The sequence below is a fragment of the Rhagoletis pomonella genome, unplaced genomic scaffold, assembly GCF_013731165.1.
Source record: "Rhagoletis pomonella isolate Grant_MI unplaced genomic scaffold, Rhpom_1.0 Rhpom_scaffold_00756, whole genome shotgun sequence".
Taxonomy (NCBI): Eukaryota; Metazoa; Arthropoda; class Insecta; order Diptera; family Tephritidae; genus Rhagoletis; species Rhagoletis pomonella.
In genome coordinates this window covers 30,321-48,966 of record NW_023459310.1, presented here as the reverse complement: position 1 = coordinate 48,966, position 18,646 = coordinate 30,321, and the positions used below count along the sequence as shown (strand labels likewise).

At 32.8% G+C, this 18,646-nt stretch overlaps 1 protein-coding gene across 1 annotated transcript; it reads left to right on the top strand.

Annotated features, from left to right (window-relative positions):
- Positions 1-400: 400 nt before the first annotated feature.
- On the top strand, positions 401-17,905 carry LOC118751526. Its single transcript, XM_036486356.1, has 4 exons — positions 401-1,804; positions 15,684-15,862; positions 15,986-16,090; positions 16,185-17,905. Exons 1-4 carry the CDS (start codon positions 1,243-1,245, stop codon positions 16,275-16,277), a joined length of 939 nt encoding a protein of 312 aa, XP_036342249.1. The 5' UTR covers positions 401-1,242; the 3' UTR covers positions 16,278-17,905.
- Positions 17,906-18,646: the final 741 nt, after the last annotated feature.

Genomic DNA, 18,646 nt, shown 5'->3' with positions numbered 1-18,646 from the left:
AAATTTTCGAGTTCTGAATTAAGAAAAGCACTATGTTGGCAACAGTGCTAGCTGCACGAATGCTACATATGTACATTCATTATTATTAAAATACAAAAAAAGAAATACAAGACAGAGAAAAATTTTCTTCTCTCTTCACCTCGCACCAGATAATCACATTTTTTCATATCTCCCATATTTTTTTCACGTTTTCTGTTTTCTGAAGAAAAAATTCGATTAAAAAGAGTAAGTTGAGTAAGTAGTCACGAGCGAAGCAAAATGTATTCACCACACTTGAATGCTGATATGTATACATGAGCACCTACATTAATATACATATTTAACTACAAAGTATGGAGCTAAGTATTTTGGGGGGCCCCATTGAGATAAGAGAATCAACTGCCACCATCGGCCAGACGCGTTTCTCGTAGCGCACATGCATTGTAGCGCCAAGAGTGAGCGAGTGAAACCGGCTTTAAATAAACACATTCAGTGCGAATAGCTGGTATTCGCCTTTAAGGTCTCTTGCAGAGCAGAAGTAAATTGGGATTTAGCGCAACTGTTCGATTTTGCGAAAACTTACGAGTAAAACTGAGAATTTTTCAACAACTTGTGAAATTTGTTAAAGAAAAATATATCATTATCTGCAGATATTTGAAAAAGAACAAATCTTTTAATATCAATCAAAGCATTTTTTCTATTTAAACCGCACCCACTGCGAATGAAACAACCAAAGAGCATTTTAGTGCTACAATAATCACAGGAACAACATTTTTTTGTTGGTTATAACACCACACATATTAACTAAAAGCAAGAAAACACGAATAAAAATCAAACTTTTGCCAAAAGTAGTCAAGTAAAAAAGTAGCTAAACGCGAAAAAGTTGCGTGAGGCACGCAACGAATTGCAATTTTCAGCCATAGAAAATTTGTGAAAACCTTAAGTGAAAATTTTTAACGGCGAAACAGAAGCAAATACACATAGTGAAAGTCACAAAAGCGTACCCGCACTTCACGTACTGAATACATTTGAAAAATTACAACAACAACAAGTAAAAAAGCGAAATAAATTTTTTCCTGTACACCAATTGCATTTCTCGAGGGCAAAATTGGTGCTGCAAATTGTATTCGCTTAGCTACCCATACGCCACACGGCACTGACCATAAAATTGGTTCAATATTTACAGCAAAGCAACGCAACAACGGTGATAGTAACAGTGATACAAACAGAGTCCATACCGACGACGACAACAACAGCCTTAAAATGACAAGTGCAACAACCACAAATCTAAATCGCTCACATAGTTTTGTGAATGCGCTCAAGTGGTGGCCACTCCAGGGTCACAACCATCAGTCGAACAATGCAGCAGCATCGGCAAATGGCAGCGGTGGCACAGGAGGAGGCGGTGGCGGCGGCGGCGGTGGCGGTGGTGTTGTCGGCGGTGGCGCCAGTACGGCCAGCGGTTTAAGTTTATTGGCGCATTTACACAGTAAAACTGCGACTTTTGGCAGTTCGGTTGCAGTGCAAAAGCTGCGCGAATCCAAGTGGTTCAAACGCGATGAGCAACGTATTTTCTGTGCTGTCGTCGAATGTGGCTTCATTGTCGAAGTGCGCAGCGCAAACACCAACAACAGTACAACTAATAAACGTACTATGCGCAGCAATAGCAGCGGCAGCGGTGGCAGTGGTGTCGACGAATATGATGTGGACGATGACAATGACGATGAGGATGAGGTGGCGCTGCAGCTGCCACTGCGAGCGCAGGATGAAAACGAAACACCAATGACGTCATGGTTCGGCATTGTCCTGTGCAAAACGGCAAAAGGTGAGTAAACGAACGAAGGACAATTGGTGAAATATGTGTGTATGTATGTACATATGTATGTAAGTACTTATGTGCATAGGTAAAAAGTGGGTTTGTATGAACTAGTCGTACCTACGACAATTTGTGGCGCGGTTTTGGGGCGTTGAGCGGGTAAAATAGGGCTCAGCATACTGATACATTGCAATCGTGTTGTGTACTGCTAAATATGTATGTATGTACTTAAATATATATGTAGGTGTTTAAGTTTTTTACGAAGGCTTGAACAGTTTTTTAGGTCAGATTAAATGCTGGGGCCAATGAACAACAAGTGTATATGTATTTAACTCAAATACGTATGTATGTACATACATACATATGCATTGCTAAACGTATTCTCGTCAGCGGTGCAGATAATTTAGATGTAAGGCTTACATAAATACCTGTATTCCAGGTAGGAAGCGCGGATATTTAATTAGCAATTGCAGTGAGACAAACACGTTTTCAGTGGAAAAAAAAATGAAAGTGAAAATTTACCTAATTAGTATACATACATACATATGTATGTACATATATTTGTAATAAAGCCAAGTTTTAATGATATACATACATACATATAAACAAAATTTGTACACTCATCCTATGACGCTGATGCCTAATAAACAACAATACATGGAGATTAGATAATTATTGTTAAATACTGATAGTCAAGGTTTAGATATGGACGGCCACGTGACGTTGTCGATTTTAAGAGATGATACAATTTTTATTTATGCATAAGTGCAAGCAAATTAATTATTTTTAAGACTTCAGATATTGAACTTCTGCTTAAAGGCTTTAAGTTAGATTTCTATTTAGTTAATTAACTTTTAAGTGCAATAAAAAATATATGTAGCGCACTTGTGCACAGGGTATTATAACTTTGTTGTTTGTAACAGCCTAAAGCAATCGGATAGATATAGACAAATGTATACATACATGATCAAAATGAAAAGATAAGTCGATTAAGCCATGTCTGCCTGTCCGTCCGTCCGTCCGCCTATCCGTGTACACGATAACTCCAGTAAAAATTTATATATCTCGACGAAATTTAGTATACCTATACATAGGTTGCCCTTCAAGGTAGGTTTCTATTGAAAACGGGCGAAATCGGAAGGTAACCACGCCCCAAATCACGCGACCAAAAACTTAGATATTTCAGTAAATATTGGGTCCAAACTCTTCAAAATCAGCACGTGAAGTAGAATTTCGGTGCAAAATAATATTATTATGAAATTTTTGGAAAAGAGGCGTGACGCCGCCCACTCACGATAAAATACTGTATATTAGCAGCCGCATCACCAATCCTTACCAAACTCGCTACGAGCCGTGCTTAGGATAAAGCTAAGAAATCTGTTGGAAATCTTTGAAATCGGGCAATAACCACGCCCACCTCCCGTCATATGACGGCATTTTACAGAAACACGAAACTACTGAAGCTAATTGACTCAAAATCGATTATTTCAATGACCACTGAGCAGAAAATTAAATAATTATGACCAAAAATGTGTATCTCGGTAACCGATTTATCAATTTCTAACAAACTCGGTGCATTTAATACCCTTGGTACGAAAAAGTAATTCGTTGAAAATTATTCAAATCGGACGAAAACTGCAACGGCTTCCCGTGTAACGGTAATTTTCGGATATACGAAAACTCCGATATAATAATAACAGAAGGTTCATTTACTCCAAGTTAATACTTACAACAATATTTTAACAATAAATAAGACTGTTATAGACTTTTAGGTAGTTTAAAGAAAGTAGGAACGACGATAGTTGATACCTTTTTTTGTGCTAATTGAGTGCTTTAAGCGTGTCCTAGTGATTGAGAATAACATACATATGTATGTGCATGTGTATGTATATTTACGTATACATTTACATAGTACATACAAATCATTAAATTGTAGGCACGCGCCTCATTTAGACAAATTGCTGGTCGAAATGCTCCAAATTGATCGGTTTCGTAATTAGATTAAAAGACAGCATTGCTAAATAAATAAAAATAATAATAATTATTCCGTGGTAAAGTATTTGATTCAAATTGAGTGCTTTTAAATTAACAACGAGAACACAAGCAGTAAGCAAGTGATAAATAAAATCACGATGGGCTAAAAATATTTGCATGTGATAAAAACCCTACGACAAGCAGTTAGCAACAACGCGTTAATCAGCTGATAAATTCACGTGTTCTTTAATGTTACTTTTTACGGTTTTATTAAGCGAAAGACGAGCTTGATTCCGAATGTGTATTTTATTATCTATTTTTAGAACAACATATTCACATATACATATTTATGCACATCACTAATTGTGATTTTGTGAAAATAATAGGTACATTGCTTTCATTCAAGCACTTAGCATACATATTTTATGTATGTAGGGCAATAATTAAGTTTCCTCCACTGACGCCATTCTCGGCAACAGTTCGAAAAATTTACTTTTTTTGTGACAAAGACTTAATACATACATAAGTCGAGAACGAGAATAGATAGCGAAATGAAAGTAGCATTATCTTAAAGATATTGAGATGAAGAAAAAATATGCTCGTTGGATAAAAAAAAATTACCTAGACCCTTAGAATTACTTTAAAAATTAGGTTTTAAGTTTTTTTTCCTTTTTGGAGGTGAAAACTATACAACCTTTAATGTAATGAACCTTAAAAAAAAAATTGCTTTTTTCGATTCTTGCGATCATGGATTCATTCGATTTTGTTACGCGCAAGTATTTTGATCAATGAATCTTATTCCCTTGAATTTGTTCGAAGTCGTTTATAAGATAAAATTAGGGTAGTCTGGGACTATGTCACAATATGGAACAGTTTAGTTCAAATTTCAAATAGTGGAAACAGCGAACACTTTCTAGAAACAAGGACAAATAACATCCTTTTAACATCTGTCAGATATGTATGCCAGAACCTTTCTCTTGAATTGGTCAGCGAAGTAAGGCCAGAAAATTGTATGACAACACCGCTAAAACGAGGAAAACGAAACAAAAGCTTCATTTCTTCAGCGACCACCGCATTTTTGAACCTAAATTTATTGTGTAAGTATGTATGTGCACAAACGCAAGCATTTCTTGCTGAGATAAAAAAGGTGCAAGTGAGTAATTTATGTTCACTACATACTTATCAGAAATTACGTTTTACTCTTAATGAAATTTTAAACCACTGTCAATACAATTAGTGATGTGCTGAATTGTCGGTACCCAATACTTTAAAGAAGTTTCGGTACCCGATACCGATTCAATAAAATTTGGAAAAAATTATTTCGCCTAAAGAACACAAAAGGTACAAATAAGATGATACTTTTCTCAAAAAATTACCAATGTGGATTTGAGTGAATCAAGCATAACGCGTGCGGTGAACAAGTACGCCAAGCGTATCTCAGCAATATTGCCGTTATCAACAACGCCTTCTTGTACTTATCGCAACAGTCTTACCAACTAAAAAAGTTTTCGTGAGAACATTATTAGGTTTTTTTCTAGCTCGTTATGCCTATGATATTTCTCTCATCAAAGAACATTGATTACTATTTGCATTATGACGGCGTATGTTCAAAGCTAATGTGTACTCTCTAAATTCTGGTTGGATATATTTTTGGAACAAGGGAACGAGAAATTTAGAGCAACCTCTGTAAGAAAATCCCCATTACGGTGTCTTATCGCACCATTGCCATAAAACCTATGTGGAAAATATATATACAAACACGCATTTACTATTTTATTCACAATTATAGGCTCAATTAGCCCCATAAGCGAGGCTCCCCTGAACCGGTTTGATTCCATATTTTTGGCTATTGTTCGCTCTTATTAGAAATTTCAACATATCGTTACCGAGTATCGAATGTATTGGATACTTTTCAAATCGGCAACGAGTATTTATCAATCAGCCTCATTGCGTAAGTCGTAAATTAGGCTGAATTGTACGACTCGACAACATTAGCATTGTCTACTGTCGTGCTGAAATAAGTAAACGACGAAAATTGTCGAAAACTATGCAGTGCTGCCAAGTTCTTCCGTTTTAATACACTAGACGAGTGGAAATTTTAGGCAATGACGCTAAATTTTCGATACGATTCGACTCTCGAAAAACGACTTGCATTCGGCACGACTCTCGCAATGAGGCTGAATACTTAAAGGTATCGACCCAGCACATCACTAACTATAATCAACAATTATGACGCAATTTGCATACAACTTGAAAAAATACAAAAAAAAAAATAATGACTTGTATTTGGGGCAATAAAAAGATGATTTATTCAGAGCAGTTTCAATTTAAATTAAGAAACTCATACATACATACATATGTTAAGTACGAGTATGTAAGCAAGCACGTCATTTGAAATGCTTTAAATAAACTATTATTAACAAACGCGGACACAATCACATGTAGGTACCTATGTACTTATAATAAAATCACTGAGTAATGTAATCTAATCACCTGCCCAATAAACAATAAAAATGGTACATAAAGAGCATACAAACACAAATCAATCCGCTGCAATTTCAGTTTAAATATTGAAATTTTATGCTTTTGCATAAACAATCTCTACAACGCGCACTCTCTAAATAGTTGGTTACCATAACTGGTAAATAAACCTGAAAGCGCTTAAACAAAAGAAATAAAAATCTGACACAGCCGGTGCGAATATTCTAGAAAAACATGAACAAAAACCGAATGAATGAATGACGTGCCAGTTGGCACACTTCACCTTTAGCACATGAGAATATCGGAGTGAGTTTAAGTACCTGAAAATACCAAAAAAATAATAACAGAAGACGGAGAGTATTAGATAGATACAGTTAACAGCAAAAGTCTAGATACACCATGTCGTTTTAAATATTCACAAAATTTTTAATGCTAAATTTTTTTTTTTTTATGGATCATGCTTTATACAAAATTAAGGAAAATTCAACGAATTTTCATCAAAATTTTAAATTTTTTTCCAGTATGCAGTTTTATAGCCCATTCAATTTTAGTATAATAATGTGTAAAAACTGTGTGGCAAGAAATCGCGTTGATTTTTAACACTTTTTCTGACGGTTCTACGCATTTTCTTCCATACGAAGTATGGATTCTATGTACTCGTATGTATATGGAGGAAAATGCGTAGAACCGATAGATTTTTTTTTAATCAACGAAATTTCTTAGCCACATAGTTTTTACACATTAAAATTCAATACACTAAAACTGAAAGGGCTATAAAACTGCGTACTGGTAATTTTATTAAAAAATCTGATTAAAAAGTTGAAAGTTTTGATGAAAATTTGTTGAATTTTATATAAGGCTTAAAACCTTGGTTTATATAATTTTATTTGAAGCGTGATCCATATTGTTAAAAAAAAATAACAAAAAGATTTTAGTTTTAAAAATTTTGTGAATATTTAAAAGAGATGTGTATCACCACTATTGCTGTTAACTGTACATACAAGTAAGAATAGATAATAACTAGAACTCACAGTAAGTGCATTTTGTTAAGAAATAATGTACCTACATACGTACATATGTAGATATGTAATAGTGGCTCAAAAACTATGCTGCAACGAACTGCAAAGTCTGTGAAGATTCAAACAGAAAAATATATGCATGTACATATGAACATACATAAGTATGATTATCGCAATCTCCGTCCGCTAACTATAGCAAGACCGATTTCAATTCGAACTCGTGCAGCTAAAAAAACAGACTTGCTCTACAGAAACTGGTACGCATATGATGGGGAGGCAGGCAGGTGCTTTTGGCCACTAATTTTATTTGCCAACTGTGGCGTATCGTGTGGCGCTATGTACATACATACATACGTACTAAATTTATTTGTTTCATTATCTACTTGTTTTTTAAGTGGTGTTTCAATATGGGAATTTGATATATAATTTGTTTTATTACGTTGTCAAATCGGTGCTCGAAGAGTGTGAGGCGTACTCTTAAAATTACTTAAAAACTCACCACTGTGTATTTAAAATATCGTGCTCTCTTAAGTCAGTAAATTTGTGTTAAAAAGTGCGCTCACTCAAATGCATACATACTTACATTCAAACATATAGAAGTATGTATACTATATTCACGTACATATCTTTCATATCGGATAGCAGTTTATTACAAATTTTTTACATTTTTGTTTGTATGGCAGAATAAATTCTTGAATCGGGTAGGTCTTAGGGGTGATTACTGTGGTGAAATAACTAACATATGTACATACATACATCTGCATAAACGTACCTACTTAAGTGCATTATGTCTGTATACAACCGTTTGCTTGTAACGATAGTCGCGTGCTTTACATCTATTGCAATTTAAATCGCTTGAGTAAGTCTTATTTATATACCCGTCGATTGGTACTTTTATTTACTTTAGTTGTGCGCGAATGCGATAAGAGCTAAATTAATTTTACAACATTTAAAGGAATATTTTACTCAGTATTTGCACTGAATTATTAACTATCATTTCTTTAGTTTGCGTTGCAAGTGCATATTTGTATATGTATAGATACGGTGACCATATTAACCAATGTAAAATAATACGTTTATACAACTTGTATGATAAAAGTTCCTTACCCATATCGTAATTTAATCAAATATTTACCAGTTAATTAACCGATTCCGAAAAATGAAGCCAAATCCTTTTCAAGGACTTCGCCATCCTTTGCTGCCAAAATGCGTTTACCATAATTCATACTGCACGCCGAAGCCAGCACAGAGTGGTTCAAAATTGGAATTTAATATTCATAATTCATCGCAGTCTTAATTTTTCAACCAATTTTTAATAAAAACCAAAAAAAAATGTATTTTGGTGAAATTTTTTTTATAACATTTCAAACATTTTTTTGTAATTTTTTTGTAATTTTTTCGTTTTGGGGAACCATACGTTTGTTTTCAACTAGTCTTTGTTATGTAACATTTATTTACTGCAACAGGAAAATACATTTTCTTCAAAATTGCCACTTTTTCTTCATTAAGAAATTTAATATAATCAAATAAAAATTCACAATCCTATTAAATAAAAACCCTTAAGTGGGGTGCGAAACGAACTGGCGAAGGTTTTCATTATATTATATAAGGAAAAAAAAATTATTTTTCATATTCTGTGTTTAAAAATTTACCTCTGAAAAATGCAGAGCTCCTTCATTTTGAAAAAAAATTATAAAGAACCGTTGCCTAAACAAAGGACTTTAAAATAAAGAACGGATGGTCACCGTATGCATAGATATAGAGACATGTACTTACAAGTAACTTTTGTGCAAGTTTTACTCCCACCCAACTGGAAAAAGGAAAATAACCATAGGTATCTACATATGTATTACTTAGCTAAGTAATTCGGAAATATTATATGCAAGATACCCAGTCGGTAAGGTGGGGAGCGCTTCTCTGGGGGAAAATCTCAATAGGCATGTTGCTGCGTGTCTGCCATAAAATTTAATTTCTACCGCATCAATATTTCATGCAAACTTTTCCCTTCTAAGAGAACTCCGACACTTTGGTCACTCTATAGAAAAAAAGGAGAAAGCATGGGAAGGAAGCACATCGCTTTAAAAGATGAAAAAGTGGCCCCAGAAGCCCCTCCTATTTGTTATCGATAAAAGGTACTGATTTGTTATCGATAAAAGGTACCGATTTGTTATCGATATAATATATCGATTTGTTATCGCCGTGATTATCGATAAATTTATCGATATTATTAGTAATAGATCTATCGCCATTCTTATCGTTCTAATACACGGGTCGTATTTTTTATTCGCATGCGCAACAACAGCATTTGCTCGAAATAACTTTCCTCTCTAGCTCCTACTTTTCACGAAATTATGAAAAAAAAATGAAAATGAAATGAAAAAATGTGCTTCAGATATTCACATAGGTATACAATAGGGTGTTCGATTATTCGCCTTTTTCCAAAACCGGTTTTCGAGTTATTCGAATTCCAATTTGAAAAAAACCGGTTCTCAATTTTGAAATTAAGAATTATTATTATTTGTCATAGTTTTCATAAAGAGAAAATGCTTAAGCGCTAAACTTTCATTTATTGGAATTAAATATGATACACTGTTCATCCCCCAATAACATAGGATACACATAGGTTTAAAACTATTTATGAGTTTCCCTTAAACCGGAAAAAGTTTGAAAAACTCGAAACTTTTATTGAGAAGTCAAGATTTGTATGAAACGAAAATGTGGTTCATTCGAAATTCGAAAAATCAACCCTGAAACCCTGTTTGGAAAAAGCTTTCTATGTGCATATGTATATACATACAAACATACAATATAAGAAGACATAAAAAACAAGCAAAACAAGATGCACGAATTTTATCAGCGGAGATGATGCCGGAAGGCGAGCAAAATATATTTATATTTTTTTTATATAAAAAAAGTTACTTAAAATAACAACAGAGAATCACCACCACAATCAGCCACATGGTTATAAATTATTTAATCGAATTACACTGTTAGGCAGCCATTTTGGGGCCTCAACGAAATAGTGCTCAAACGTTAGTATTTAAACACAGAAAGGATTTTGCTCTCACCCCTTCACAATTATTTACCGTGGCTTGAAGTTTCCACATTTGGTCACAAATTAATCATTTTAAATGAAATTCTATGAGTGCGCTAAAGGTGATTCAAATTTTAAAGTTGACAGAGTAACTCGGAATTGAACAAGTTGTTCAGGCAGAACTCTCGATTCTTCCTTTAAGGTTGCTGTTTTGGGTATTTTCAACCAGAAATGGTAGATTGTTTTCAGCCTAGGTTCGATTACGTTAACAAACAGAAAGAAGCCAAATTGGCGAATATTTTCTAGTCGAAACATATGAGACAAGGCGAATTCATACAAGGTGGTAGCGGCAGCCCAAAAACAAAAAAAAAACTACACTAACAATTTATACCTACGCACTATGACAATCAGAACAAAACAATTTTACAACAAACACAACATTTTGACAATCAAGACAACTGCAGCTAAAATCTAACTTCGCCGGTAACACCACCTTATTCGCCTGATATGAGGCAATTTTTGGTCTTCTTCTCGCGTCCAAAATTTAAATTAAAAGGGAAAATAATGCTTAAAGCAATAAAAGTCAAATTTTATTAAGTCATTAGGAAATATTGTTATGCAATACGAATTTTAAAGGTATTTGGAAAAACGGGTATACATTTTTTTTTCATTTTTAACTGACTTCAAAAAAAAAGGAGAAGTTCATGTGAATATTTTTTTAAGCATGTACCCGGGGATAACTTTGGACCACGTGAACCGTTTTCGATTATTCTTTTTTTTGTAGGAAAGGTAGTACCTCAAAGGTGGTTCCCCACTAATTTGGTTTAGTTCCTATCACTGTGTGATGAAGAAATTAACGGTACTCGAAAATTTTTATGCTTATGCTGGATTTCCACCAGGTATTAAATGACAAAAATTTTAATCACAGAATCGTGCATTTTTTTATATGCCTCAAAATTTTTGTCATTTCAATGCCTAGTGGAAATTTGGCATAAGAAACAAACAATTTCAAAATTCTACTACATTTTATCACAAACTGACAATTGTGTTTGCCTGTCAATATTTTTTTTTTAATGTAAGCGACTAGTAATTGTATTTAACAATTTTTATTTAAAAATCACAAGTGTTCACTAATTGCTTGTACAGTGAAAACATCATTTGTTTGAATATGACTATAGGCTACAACTGCACTATCATAATAGAATTAGGCTTCTTTTTAATAGGTTTGTATGTATTTAATTCTCCCTTGTTTACAATAAAATTATAAGTCATTTATTATGTTATGTGAATGTAGCTGTTGCTTTTCTTATAGGTTTTCTTTTTTTAATTTTTTACTTTTACTGATACTCAGTCGCTATTTAAGTGAACACGAGTTCTAACATGTGCAACATGGGCTCAGTGCGGAAGTTAAGTCGCAATCGAAAGATAAAAATTTACAAAAAAACAAAATAAAATGATGCACTTGCCAGTATTTAGACAATATCTACATACATTCAAACATATGCCAGTATTTAAGTAACGTGCGATGAAAATGTGACTTGAACTCAAAGGTATCAGGGGCTAAGAAAAAACAAAAGTGCGCCTCTGACTTTAATTAAGTGTGCATTAACACAACTTACATACAGTGGTCGAAAAAATTATAGCCGCACCACATTTTGACAAGTTTTACCGTATTATTTTTGCTGTTATTTAATTTTGGTTTTTGCTTATAAAAATATAGTTCCTTCTTTAACAAAACCCGTGTAAATCCAAGTTTCCAACTTTGTGCAATATTAACAACAAAAAACTTTCGTAAAAATTTGGAACTTTTTTTATTTAGATTTCCTAGTAAGATTCTGAGTATGCAGTTTTGTAGCCCATTGAAAAGTGCAAGTTTAAAAGGGCTAAAAATTCCCGTTGATTTTTTTTAGAATTTTTCTACGGTTTTCATCCATATAAAAATAAATTGTGTGTGTTCGTTATATGGAAGCAAATGGGACAAAAATAAATAAAAATATTCTACTAGAATTCAATGGGCTGCATACGCAGAATCTTTCTAGGAAATCTAATTTAAAAAAATCGTAGTTTTTACGAAAAATTGTTGTATTTTTTTTAATATTGTACAAAGTGTGAATCTTATATAACAACAAAAATACTACTTATGTTAAAACTTGTCAAAATGTGGTGGGGCTATAATTTTTTCCACAACTGTATGTAGAACTACATATTGTACAATAGAGAAAACAAAATCTCAAGGATTGTAAAGTAAAATTTTTGACCTGTGTCGCACATCTCGTCCAATATCAATTTAGAGCATATGGGTTCTCAGCACTGATTAGCCGAGGTCACTGTTCAGTAAATTACTAATACACTGATAGGACCCTTATTATTAACCTTGCGGGTAGTTATAGAGAACAATCACATTTGTGGATTACAAAAAGGCAAACTTAAAGTGGCAATAACAAAAAAATTTAAAAGTTTAATCGAGCAATATTACGTTAATTTAGAATAAAAATATTGTGAATGAACATGCATGCGTATATACATTTGTATGTATGTATATACATAAAAGTATTAGCTAGGACAGTTGGCGATAGATATGTCACGTAGGCCGCAATATACATCAGTTACATACAAAACTACATATAATTTTATTGATTTGTAGATTTAAAAGCGATTATGTGACTTGAAATTTAATTAAATGAATTATAAATTAAATACATATGTATGAACAAATTGTATGTGCATACATATGTCTGTATGCATTTGCACGCTTATAGGATTTATTTGTTTACTTGCAAAATGGTAATTATGGTTGGAATGTGCACTTTAATGCTATTTTTAGTTTTTCTTTTTTTTTTAACAACAGCAATAAAAAACACAGATAAAGCTTGTTTACCAATCAAAAAGCCGGCTGAATTAAAATTATGTAATCAGAGAAATAAAAAGCACATAATAGGAATAGTAAAAGCAAATGAAAACAAGTACCTAATAATATTTAAGCAAAAAATACAACCGACTTCAATGCTCATACAAGCATTTTGGAGTACCGTTAATTTCGTCATGATCGATTACCGATAAAAAAAAAGAGACTTATTGAAACAATTTATGTGGTGCAAATTATTTGGTAACACAGATAAAAACAAAAAAGAAAAATATATAACTACAAATTTAATTCAACATTATTTAAAAAACAATATTCCGATGAATTGATACCCTTCCTTCTTTTTTGAAATCGGTTAAAAAAGTAAAAAGTAAAAATTTTATACAACATTTTTATATTGTAAAAAACTACAAAAAAAATCAACAATTAATAAAAATAAAAAATTGTATTCAAAATTTTGACAATGAATCAGTCGGTTCAAAAAAGTAAAAGCTAAAAACTTAACAAATAACACATAAATATGTCCAAATTCTATTTTTAATATTTTTTTTTTAAATTTTCCTTTTTCGACACTTCAACATTTTTTTCTCAAAAACTGGACGTGCTTAAAAAACTGTGTAAATTCACTTCAAATCAGCATCACAAAATCTATAAGATGAGCTCGGTCCCGTTTTCGAGAAAAAATACTACCAAATTTTGTTGAACCGTGTAATTTATTGTAAGAAACTACAAAAAAAAAATAAAAAAATTCAAAAACCAAAAAATATATAAATTTTAAAACTAATTACAGCTCAAAACACCAGTGTTAGTATAGTAAAAACTTAAAAATTTAATAAAAATAACAAATATTTGAAAATAAACATAACAAGTAATTTTTAAGCCAAAAACAAAAGCGACTTTCGATCGGATCTAAACCAAATTGGTATGGGACCATCTTGGAGGTATCACCTTTCCTTTAAACACGATATCGTGGTCCAAAGTTATGTGGTAACATACATAAAAGAAAAATTAAAAAATATTCCGACGAATTGATAATCTCCTCCTTGTTTTGAAGTCGGTTAAAAATACATATGTACATATACATATATGTATATCGACGACTGAGTGGAAGATCGAATTGGAAATCTCAGGAAATTTTCCAAGAACACCCAATTTTTGAACCATTTGCTAAGATAGGACGTTCTTAATACAAATCCTGAGATAGGGCGTTTTACAATAAAATTCTGAAACAGGGCGTTCTTGAGTTATTTTGGCTCACTATATAACAAAAACCATTTATGTCCAAATTTCAAACTTTATAAAAGATTTATGTAAAAAATCCGACGAATTTCAATAAATGTTCATCAAAATTTCAAATTCTAGCTATGCAGTTTTGTAGCCTATCAAATTTTTTTATGATAAAGTGCATGTTTGAAGGAGCTACCATTGATTTTTTGCAATTTTTTTGCTCATAGTGCTGTTCGTTTTCCTCGATATAAAAAAAAATTTCGAAGTTACTTTTATGGAAGAAAGTTTGAAATTTCGTTGAAATTCGTTTCGCAGTTTAATTCATATTGCACTTGTCATCGGGTTCTGAGCTACATAAATTTGAAGTTTCAAGTGTCTAGCTCATCTGAAGGAAGATTTTACCCAAGCAAACATGCATAAATACATACATACAAGCATAGCAAGTTAAAAAATAAATAAATAAAAAAGCGCGGTAAAAATCGTTAGCTCCAAACTAGCAGAATTTAAAACACATTCACGGAAATCTCAGCGCTCTTAATTTGAAATGAGTTTAATATGATTAGTAAATATGTACATAGAAAAAGATTTTTCTAGCTTTATCTGTGTGTATAGGCAGCATTACTAAATTAAATAACAGATTTAGTTGCGCCAAGGTGGCACAGTGAACTTGGATCTCGCATTGTTTAATGCTCTCCCAAACATGTCTTGATTTATGACTGCCTTTGAAAAAAAGCGTTGTTAGATAAAAGCAGCAAGCAAATAAATAGATAAATATACATACATACATACATACATATGTATATATGAAATGCACTTTGGCTATAACTACTGCGAAATTTATTTGAGGCTAAAGAGTACATTTATTTCTGAGTGCAAATGCTCAACACCCAAGCAATCAAGATGAAATAATTCCTTTGTTTTTAAGAACATTTAGGATATGTACAGAATTTTTACTACATACATACATACATACATATCTCTCTTTGGCAAAGGGTTCATCCGCTTAAATGAACACAATTTTGTTGTTAATATTTATGATTTGGCTGTAGAAAACAAATATCTTGGCGAGAAACAACGAAATTGAAAACAAAAGTATTATTAGATGACAGCTACAAGCGCATAGGGGTACCCCTATGGGAACGATTAGTGTTGTTGCCACAAATGCAAAATTTAAGGATATTGACCGGATATGAGAGTTTTACCCCTCCTATACACAAATATCCGGATATCCGAATATACGCTTATTCATCAGCAATCAATAATAAGTGCTTCATCTCTCTTTATTTGCAGACAATAAACCCAAACCTGAAACCATTGAAGTATTCACCGTAAAAATTCGTGAGAACGGTACATTCAAAATGGTCAAACTAACGCTTGAGGATATCTGGAATCAAGGCTGGGAACTTCGAATTAATAATTTCGCCGACAAGGAAAAATCAGCGCATAACGAAAAGGACATACGCAATCAGGTAAGCCGCTGTCAAAGGACATATTTATATTAAAATTAAATATTCCAATAAAGAAAGTATATGTATGTATGTACATATTGATTATAATTATTAACATATTTCTACTTCATTATACACGCACAGGTGTCGTTTGCGCGCAAGGCCAGGCATAGTTTGTGGAACAACAACAAGCATTTTGTTTATTGGTGTCGCTATGGCAGTCGTCAGCAGGATGTGCGGAAGCGCCAGGTTAGTACAGAAGCAAAACGAGCTACAAAAGTTTTTAGTTACATATGTACATATGTACTAATTTATTGCATTGCTACTCTTTCATTACGCGCAGATGTCCGAGTGCGTTAAGTGGGGCAGCGTAGGCATGAACGCCGGCATGCTGCTGCTGATGAACAAGCAAAAATCCTACTCCACATCCAAGTGAGCGGATGATCTGCCTGTGCGGCTAGCAGCGTAGAGGTTTTCAGATTTCAGCAATTCCACAAATCCAGTGAGGAGATTCGCGCTTGCAATCAAACGATCAATCAAACAAAATGGAGAGAGATAAAGTGAAAAATATTGTACTGAAGACAAAAAAAACACAAAACAAAACAAAACAAAAATGAAAAGACCACAAAAATTTTAATATAAAGAACGTGTATGGCACTAATATTAAAGTTGCATTGATTTTATGAGCATATCTACATACATACCTATGTATGTATGTATGTATATGCTTATGTATCAACATTCATACATATGTATTTGTGTGATAATGCAATGTTTGTAGGTGATTTGCTGTGCGATTGATATTGATATTGTTAAAAACACACGCAACTGTATTCAGTGATAAATTTTTAGAAATTTGGCGCTCGAAGCTCTATGAAAATTGTTTATAAAAAATATTATAAATTAAGTGCGCAGGCGCCAGTGAATTGTAAATTACATGCACATGCGAAGAAGGAACAAGTATTTAATTTTGTCGAAAAAACCCAAAGCAAATGTTTCAAAATAAAAAATGCAATTATTTGAAAATCACAAATGTACTTCAGAGCAAAAAAAAAAAAAGCAAATATAGCAAGGAGCTAAGTTACCAAGGTATTATGAATGCACAGAGCAGCAGTTTAAGTTATTTATTTTTTATTTTTTATTATTTCCTTTTTTCTTAAGTTAGATAAGTTGCGCAATTGTGGTCAAATCACGCGAGAGGCAGAGAATACACGTTCTCTTATTTTTCGTCTTTATTTTCCTGGTTGCTGATGATCGCTTTGGTTGCATATACATACATACATATGTACATGCATGTAGTATGTATTCTAGATATATAGTAGTGAGCGCGAATCGATAGCCGAACCCTAGGTGACCCAGGTGATGATACAACATTCACATACATATGCACATGCATACCTTGTTAATATATATTACTCACAAACATACAAATGTATGTATATCGATGGTACTCTGCAATAACGAAACAACTCGAAATTTCATATATTTCAGTAGAGCCAATTAAAGATTTTTTTGTTTCGTAACTTAGCAATAATATGTCTTGGAACGTAATTTTTCAAATTATGACTTTATCTAAAGATTTAGTAAATGTTGGGCTGCAAAAATACGAAATAAGTAACAACTAACTAGTAAGTAGTAAAACGAAAAAAATTCCATTTGTATTGCTGAACAACGGCACAAAACGAAAAGTGTCGTTATTTCACATAACAGCACGACTAACCTATCGAGAGTTTTTGACTTATGCCTCTGCCGGATTGGTAACCACTCGATTTGGCACAGAAAAATATGGTTAGTTATAAACCTAATCTGCTATATATGTAACTAAAAACTATGAAATTTTGAGTTGTGCCGTTATTGCAGAGGACCGTCGATATGTTGTCACCCTTAATTCACAAATGCCCTAACGAAGAATTTTTTTTATTTTACAGGAGAAACAAAAAAACACTTTAAAAGTAGTATCACTCACAGGTAGGACCTTTTAAAAAGTGATGTCCAACTCGTAGTTTTTGGTACTAACACTTTTAAATTTTTATTGTAGGTGTATTTTAATACATCCTACCAAAATCTGTGAAAAACGCAATTTCGAAAATAGTGTTGGTTAGGGCATTTGTGAATTAAGGTAAAGATGTATATTAGGGTGAATCAGACCATAGAAAAAAAAAACAATCGGGACTGCTTTTCCATCGGAGCTATGAAATTTATTATATTTTGAGAGTTCCGCCAAAATATTTCGGAAAAATATTAAAATTTAAGCGAGCTGCATCTATTTGCAAACACCTCCAAATAAGGTGTTTTTTATATAAATAAAATTAATTCTTTTAAATATTTTTTCCAAAAAACCACTTCAGATCATAAAAGAGTTTAAGCTTAAAAGGTCTGCATAATTCTTAATATATTTATGGAAATATTTTGCCAGAAGTCTTAAAATAAAAAAAAAGTTCTATAATTCCGGTGGAAAACCGCAAGTTTTTTTTAGATGAGGCATCCTAATGTACCTACATATATGTATATAGAAAACATTAATGACCTGAAACTTGTACGTAAACATTATTTACTGCACATACACACAGTTATTTAAGGAAATATACATACATACATACATACAAAGACGAAATGGCGCGCTTTGCCAGTCATCTCTGCCACGAGTATTGCATTTCGCTACTCGTACTGATACACACTGTGAATTTCTAATATTGAAAAAGACTTGATTTCTATTTTTTAAGATTTAAGATTTACTAAAGCGACCACAAAACAAACTTTACCATCGTCAAAGTATGCGAATTAAAAATAAAACAAAAATAAAAT